An 8,289-nucleotide genomic window follows, 5' to 3' on the forward strand; every position below is an offset into this window, starting at 1 on the left:
GTGGAGGACAAAAGTAGTGAAATTCTAATAGTCAAGGGATCATTTTAGGTAAAAATTGCATAGTTGGGGACGAAATTGAGTTTGAAAGTCGAGGACCAAAACAGTAAAATCCTAATAGTCGACATACCAAATTTGGTATTATCTCTTTTTTTTTTTTAATAAAAAAGGAGTTGGAGGTTAGCCTTGTCCAACAATAGAAGCAAATTTAGGGTTGAATCAGTATATATAAATATTTTTTACTTTTTAATAAGTGTAAAATATGTTGTTTAAGTACTCTCTCTTATACATTTTGTGGTTAATAACACAAATCTAATCTTGATTAAAATGATGTGGTAGTGGAAGGTTGGTGAAGCTGCTTAAGTATAGTGGATGGATATATAATATAATAATATTGTTAGAATTGAAAATGGGTGCATGCATGAAACTGGAAATTGATTGAATTTGTTGATGGAAATGTGAACTCACGAGCTTTAAAAATCTGGCGGGTTCTCCGATCCACATATATAATTGGCAGGCCAGTGCAGAGCTCCGCCGGTAAATTGGACCAATTTCATCACATCATCTCAGATCAACTTCATGGATTTTCAAAGTCAACTAATTAATTAATTGCCTGATAGGATTTGGCTAGCTGGACGTCAATGCAATGGCGAATGTTTTGATAACAATTTCTTTTTTCTCTGGAAAATGCATGGCACATTCAGTATGTCCTCCAATTTTTGTTGTGTAGCCCAGAGTTTCTATCGTCGAACACAGTGATTAATTCCCTTACTGGATTGTAGACACCTTGTGAGACAATTGGTCTAGAAATTTAATGTAAGGATGAATGAGTCCCTTACACTCAACCATATATCGGTTGATTAAATTTGAATTCATAATTAAGAGCTTTGATGTCAAACTCCACAAGACTTTTGGGGTATGATTGTGAAAGTGATTTAATTAATTGTCCAGTGATGATTTCTAGCTTCTTCAATTCTTGATGACTTCCCTGCAGATGGATGGAACACAGCTAGAGAAGATGCGTATCTTGCCCATCACATTAGCTTCGTTTTCAATTCGCATGTAATTCTTGAATGGGACTCCAAAACTTTAGTTTGAGTCAAAACAAACTTTTAAACAAAGAAGATGGAAGACAAATCAGAGTGAAAAAAAAGGAGAATAGAATATACTTGTAAGATTTGAGAATATTTGACAATTACTTATTAGCTGACACTAATTATGTTAATAAATGTCAAAGACCTTGTGGTCTAGTGGCATCCGGTGTCTCAGTGGGTTCGAGTCTCAATGGAGGCAACTATTGACTGTTTGTGCTTCAGTAGGTTGAGAAAGTAGTTATGAACAGATACTAATTGTAATAAAGTCAGTAGTACTAAAAAAATTAGTTGATAACTGATTGTATTAGTTGTTTTGATAAGTTAATAATATTAGCAATTTGTAGGGAGCTATTTTATAAATGAGATGTTTATAGTGTAACATGTAAAATGAAGGTGGAGATTTGAAGTGTGAAGCGCGTGCAAAATATAAGAACGGAACGCGTGGGGCCAAAAATTGAGAGAAAAGATAAGTCAAAGAAGTGATGAGTGGAGCGGCGCCAAGGCTAGTATAGGGCGTAGTTGACGGGGCGGGTTAAATGAAGGGGCTGGATAGGAATTAGGGCGGATCCCTCACACTCACAGCTCACGCAATAGTCAACTACCACTTGCCAATTTCCTCATCCGTTTCCAGTTTCCACCCACTTCCCATTTCCCTACATTTAACTCTTTTTCCATTAATCACCTTTATTTTATATTCTCTTTTCCAATTTTTGTAATATATATATATATATATATATATATAGAAAATTACACTTTAGCTCTTGAGAGGTAATAATAGATTAGTATATATGTCATAGGTGTTTTCACTTAGTTAATGAGTTATTAGTTGATGGAGGAATTAGACCTATATCTAAGGTCGATTGAGTCTATCTAAGAAGTGAAGGCCTGAGAGAGACTAAGTAGGAAGAAAAGAAAGTTAGAGATGCGAATTGGATTGAAGAGTAATGTTAAGGGGAATGAGGTGTAAAGACTGGAGGGATGTAGTATAAAGTTCAAAGCAGCGAAATGGCGAAATGTTTAGGGTCAAAAAGGCAGCGAGGTATGGAATAAAGGTTCAAAAGGTGGAGGGACACAACACCTATGACCAAAGTGCAAAATAGAGGGGAAGGGACAACATGCTTCGCTTGCCCAGGTGAAGCCTTGTCGATCGCCCGATGCCCTACAATTGGGCATGACTGGGCATGGTGGGGCAACCTTCATAAGTGTTTATTTGTCCATATTTTCTTCCCTTTTTATTAGATCATTTTGTTTGCTAATCATTCCAATTTTCATGAGAATTAGTGTTTATTTGTGTTATGTAAGGAGTATGAATTGAAAAGTATTGGAAGCAAAGATAAATATTTTTATGCATTTTGGTGGGCATTGGAGTCAAATGGAGGCCAAATATAAAGCTATGGAGAATTGTAGATGGATGCAACACTTATAAGGGAGCATAAGAGTGGTGTTTTTAATGGTCCTAGTCATTTAGGCAAACCAAAACAAAAGAAGAGCAAAAGATCAAAGGCATTGCAATTTTTGCTCATTTCGATCACTGTTCGGTTATTTGGTCATATCTCAGTCTAGGAATGCCCAAATGAGATGATTCTTGCGCCATTGAAAAACCAACTTGAAGGGCTACAACTTTGTTGGAAACCACAAAGGCTAATGAAATGATTTTGGGGGTGAAAAATAACCTATAAGTCAAAGTAGTTGCACATAATTCTGCTTACAGTGAGAAATGCAATTTCTAGAGAGTTGAGACACGACCGTGTCACCATCCCATGTTCACTATTTAAGCGAGATTTCAACATTTATACTCAATTTTGACCCATGGTTGAACCCTAGACACTCTCTTTCACTTCCTTTCATATTTTTAGGTTACATTAGGCTTAGATTTAGGATTCTAAACATATAATTTGAAGCTTGTAATCAAGGATTCAATACTTGGATTTCAAGATTTACCACCCATTTCACTAGAGAAATTTTCTTTCCCTTATCTCTTTTCTTTTCCAAGATTTATATTTATTGCTTGTGCTTTTGTGAGAGGATTCAAAGGGTAACACCTAACTATCGTATGCATAGATTGTTCATTGAACACTATTCTGTCATTTTTCAGTCTCGAAAACTCAATGCAACTTTCATTTTTCAGTCTCGAAAACTCAATTCTTTCTTCCCAAACTCCATTTGAATTTTTGAAGGAGAACGGACACGATACCATACTTAGTGGGATATGTGAGAATGCAGTGTGAAGAAGTGAACAACTTCTCTCATAGTTGGCCTGCTATCACTCTCATCCCTCACACACAATATTGCAATTTTAAACATGGTAATCACACTTGCAATCGAGTAGTCGTCGTTCAGTCTTGAATCCACCAAAGCTAAGATGCAATCTTCATTTGATTGTTGACCTAGCTTTGAGATGCTCATTTGTACCCATGTTACGAGATTGATCACTTCGTCATCTAATTTAATCACCGCCTTGTGCCCAGTAATTAGCTCTAATAACACCACTCCAAAACTGTACACATCACTTTTGACACTAGCTTTCAAAGTTCTTGCATACTCTGCATATCCATTGAGAATGGAATCTTAGTAAGTCATGTATATCAACAAAATATTTACAACATATAGTATCTCTATCATTAATATTAAATAGATATTATATATTTATTGTTAATAAATGTACATATATCAAGTTTAGAATTCATACTGACCTGGAGCAAGGTAACCAAATGTACCAACACAAGAGGACATGTACTCGGAAACTCCAACATTGTTGAAGGATTTAGCCAGCCCAAAATCAGCAATGCAAGCCATATAATCAGAAGTGAGTAAAATATTATTAGACTTTACGTCCCTATGAATAATGGGAGGGGAGCAATCATGGTGCAAGTAACATAGCCCCTTTGCGGCTTCCACCGCAATTCGAAACCGCATCTCCCAAACCAAATTGGCTCCATTCGTCCCATGCAATATCCCCGACAAGCTCCCATTAGGCATGTATTCATACAACAACAAATTAGTATCTCTGTTAGATGCATAACCAAGTAATCTAACAATGTGTCGGTGCCTGATTCTTCCCAGTGTTTTAATTTCAGCAGAGAAACCAAGATCACGACGCCCAGTTACTCGCCTGTCTAGCCTTTTTATTGCTATGATGACACCATCGGGCATGGAGCCTTTGTATACTGTCCCTGCTCCCCCTTGCCCAATTATGTTTTCCTCTTTCAAACACTCAACCACATCTTCTACTTTATATTCCAGTTTCTTGAATGTTGTTAGTTTCCAAGCATTATTGGATTTCATAATCTTTTCTCTTCGCGCAACAATAATGCACCTTAACCATATAACAGCAGATAAAAATGCTGCTGCAGTACCCAAAATCAAGACAGTAATTATGAGTATTCGTTTTGTGGTCCAAGAATGGTTGTTGTGATTGACTGGCGATGAGCTTGGAGGTGAATAGAAGAGTTTTGGATTCCCGTAGAAAGACCGGTTATCGAAAAATCCTAACTGTCCATTGGTGGGTATTGGACCCGAAAAATCATTGAAAGAAAGATCCAGGACAGTCAAGCTATTCATTAGCCCTAGTTCACTGGGAACTGAACCAGTAAGTAGATTTCTGGACAAGTTGAGTACATTTAGGCGCTCCAGAGAAGAGATTTCCTTTGGAATTTTTCCGGTTAAATTATTTGCACTCAAGTCAAAGGAATTCAGCTGTGTACACTGAGCAATTGAGGCTGGAATTTCACCTGTTAAACTATTGCTGCTTAAATCCATGGTCACCATCTTTTTCAAATGTGAAATTTGATTTGGAATTTTCCCGGAGAATCTGTTGGAGTGGAGGGATAACTTCCAGAGGTTCTCTAAATTTCCGAATGCCGGAGGAATCTGGCCACTTATCCTGTTGTTGTGAAGATCAAGATCTGTGAGATTCTTGGCAAGCATCTTGGTGGGAAGCTGGCCGGAGAAGTAATTGTGTTGGAGATGAAGTCGATTAAGCAACGGCAATTTGAAGAAGCCAGGCGGGATGGTTCCATTGAGATAGTTCTTCTCAACACGAACCACATTCAAGGACTTGCACTCCCCCAGGCCTTGAGGAAGCGATCCAGAAAAATTGTTTTCCATGAGAAATAGTGCTTTCAGCTTCCCTCCCATACACAAATTTTCCGGTACTCTGCCGCTGATTTGGTTTGACGCAACGTCTAGCCACCTCAATCGGCCGTTTCGTCCGAGGTGTACCGGTAACTCGGATGTGAAATTGTTGCCCCAAACCTGTAAAGCCTCTAGTTTGGGTAGATCAGCGATGAATGCCGGAATTGTGCCTTGGAAATTGTTTCCGAACAAGTTTATGACGACCAGGCTCTTCAACTCGGCCAAACTTTGAGGAATTTCTCCCATCATATTATTGTATGAAAGGTCCAGATGCACCAAAGTCTCCAAACCGGAGAGCTCCGCCGGAATATGACCTGTCAGGCTGTTCCCGTACAAATACAGAAAGTATAACTGTTTTAGATTGCCTAGACTTGGAGGAATTTCACCAGAAAGGTTGCATTCGCTAAGATCAAGCATTTCAAGTGTGGTGACGGAGCCTAATTCTGGTGGAATGCCACTTTCAAATGTATTGAAGCCAAGGCAGAGCTCACGAAGATTCTGAAGCTGCGCCAAGCTTGCCGGTATAGTTCCGGTGAGGCTATTTCCTTGTACGTTTAAAGTCTGTAAACTCGAAATGTTAGAGTATATTTCCGGTATCTCTCCTGTGAAGTAATTTCCCCCGAGATTGAGAATTTTCAGCTTCTTCAACTTCACCACTTCATGAGGAAGCCTTCCAGAAAAGTTGTTATTGTAAACATCCAACACTTGAAGCTCAGTCATACCGACCAAGATTTCTCCAGGGAAATGGCCGCTGAACAAATTGTTTGACATATTAATGGCTTTAATGGACGTGACTTTCGCCATCTCCGATGGAAGCGCACCAGTGAGATTAACGGAGGTGAGAGTTAAGTTTAAAAGCCTATCCAGCAGTCCAATCTCCGGCGGGAGGGAACCGAAGAGCGGAACAGCGGATATGGCTAAAGAAATGACTCGTGAATCCTGATCGCATGCAACGCCGGAGAAAAAACAGTGCGCCTGGGAGTTGCCGGCGACCCAATCACCGAGCTCGGAGCTTCCGGGTCCGACCAAAGAGGCTTTGAGTTTCAACAGAGTGTCTAGATCGGAGTATGCATAGATTAGGGTAGTAGGAAAAATTAAGAAGAAATGAAATGGAGAAGGAAACATCTTTGATTCTCAACAAGTTTGATAGTGTTCACGTATAAGCTGTTTCCCTAGTCGTTAAATACAGGCACATGAAGATTAGGATACTAAAGATGTACTGATTTCATAATTGGTGATTTATCTTGATCTAAGAGCATTCTCAATAGCTTGATTTTTACACAAAATTTAAGATGTCAAATAGGAGAGAAGAAGAGAGGTTTAAAAAAATTCCGTTTTCAAACTTTTAAGAAAAATCAGTTTTTTTTTTTTTTTAAAAGAAGATATATGTTGATGAACCCATTGGACTGGGCTTTAGGTGCACCATAAAAGTTTGTTACTTTTTTTTAACGTGACTTACTTTTCTTCTAAAAATCAGGGCTCTCCTGCTACAATTCAATACCTTATCTATTATTTTCTTCATATAAGTATTACAACCTATAAAAATCATCCAAAATCACCCTATTGAGAATTTTGGGTTCTGAATTAATCGAATGAAATTGGAATCAACTACTTATAAAAAGAGAAAACATATCAGATAAGGGACAGAGGCTTACAGGTCAATCATACTTCACTTATTATTCTTTAATAAAGACACTTTATTTATCATTGCTATAAAGGAGCAGTAATAAAGAAAAACAAGTACTATTTATTATACTGCGGATTTGCACAAAATTGTTCTCTTCTTGTCCTTAATGTTGGACGCGGACCTTATGGTCGTAGGATAAACATCAATGCAAACATGGTTTTTACGAAAGCCTAAAAGCTATGTAAAGGTTGAACCAACTATTCTTTATACGTGTGTACAAAGATGTTGTAAGTAAAGGGAACTTTTATTGGTAACGTTATTTTCAAATTCAAGTCCATGATAGTTCATGAATACTCTAGACCTGTGACAATCATAATTTTTTTAAAAATTGATTAACTTACTCCAGAAGATGTTAGGAGAGTTCAAGCCAGGCACGGCCCTGGGCAAGGGCGGGTTGGGTCCTTGCCCAGGGCCCATGCTTCAAAGGGGCCCACCACCTCTGCTATCACTCTTATATATACTGTGTAGTTTAAGTATAAGTACTTAATATACGTTGTAATTAATAAATTCTAGTTTAGTGTATTTGGTTGGACTAATGGTTAATGTACTTGATGTACTTGAAGTCACTATGTTGAAACCCTGTACTTCTCCATCAAGTTTTCATTTATATTTCTAATTGTATTTTTTGAGTTGTAATTTTGTGAAGTTTTTTACCTTCTTATAATTATAGTGATATTTATAATATAGATTGATTTGTGATTCATATCAAATTTTGAATCTATTTCAATTCAAGTAATTTACTATTTATATTTACAACGTGTTATTTTATAAATTTTATAATGAGTTATGTATATGTAATATATTTTGTGCGTAATGGTATTCAAATTAATCTAAAAAAAAACTTGAAATTGATCTAACTAAAAAAAAGTATTTATAAATATGATATCAATAGAGAAATGTGATTTATAATGTGTTTTCTATTTGAACTATTTTATCCAATTAATTATGTTTCATATTTAGTTATGAATATAATCGCGTTTTAATATGTTTTATTTATTTCCCCCAATAATTAAGATGTTATGTTTTGTTCTTATTTGTAAGTTTTATTTTGTATATTTTTATTAATAATTACGTACTTTATTATTTACTATAATAACAATGTGATTTTCTATAACCTTCTTTGGTTTTAAATTGTTTATTTGTTTTTATAAACTATAATTATTTATTTATGAAGGCATTGATGCAGTTATTAATTATTTTGCATTTAGTAAAGAATCTAGAGTTGATTTTATTATATATAAGATTATTGTGTATGCAAAAATGTTAAAAACTTGTAAATCTTATTTCAAGTTATTTGATATTAGTATTTTTTTCTTTATTTAATTTAAATTTTAGTTCTGAAAATAATATTAATTTCATATAGCGGGCCCATTTTTG

The 8,289-nt window shown here is 36.2% G+C and overlaps 1 protein-coding gene across 1 annotated transcript; it reads right to left on the reverse strand.

Moving 5' to 3' along the window:
• Window positions 1–3,290: 3,290 nt before the first annotated feature.
• On the reverse strand, window positions 3,291–6,350 carry LOC116019215 (receptor protein kinase CLAVATA1-like). Its single transcript, XM_031259398.1, has 2 exons — window positions 3,785–6,350; window positions 3,291–3,634 (listed from the first exon to the last, which is right to left on the reverse strand). The coding sequence occupies exons 1-2, from the start codon at window positions 6,348–6,350 to the stop codon at window positions 3,291–3,293; spliced, it is 2,910 nt and encodes a 969-aa protein (XP_031115258.1).
• Window positions 6,351–8,289: the final 1,939 nt, after the last annotated feature.

This window comes from Ipomoea triloba, chromosome 1 (assembly GCF_003576645.1).
Source record: "Ipomoea triloba cultivar NCNSP0323 chromosome 1, ASM357664v1".
In the NCBI taxonomy this organism is placed as follows: domain Eukaryota; kingdom Viridiplantae; phylum Streptophyta; class Magnoliopsida; order Solanales; family Convolvulaceae; genus Ipomoea; species Ipomoea triloba.

Excerpts from the sequence above, each read along its gene's own strand:
- LOC116019215 (XM_031259398.1), bottom strand. The coding sequence starts at position 6,350 with ATGTTTCCTTCTCCATTTCATTTCTTCTTAATTTTTCCTACTACCCTA. Across the intron at positions 3,635-3,784 it reads ATTTGGTTACCTTGCTCCAG|AGTATGCAAGAACTTTGAAA; the intron begins GTCAGTATGAAT and ends ATGGATATGCAG.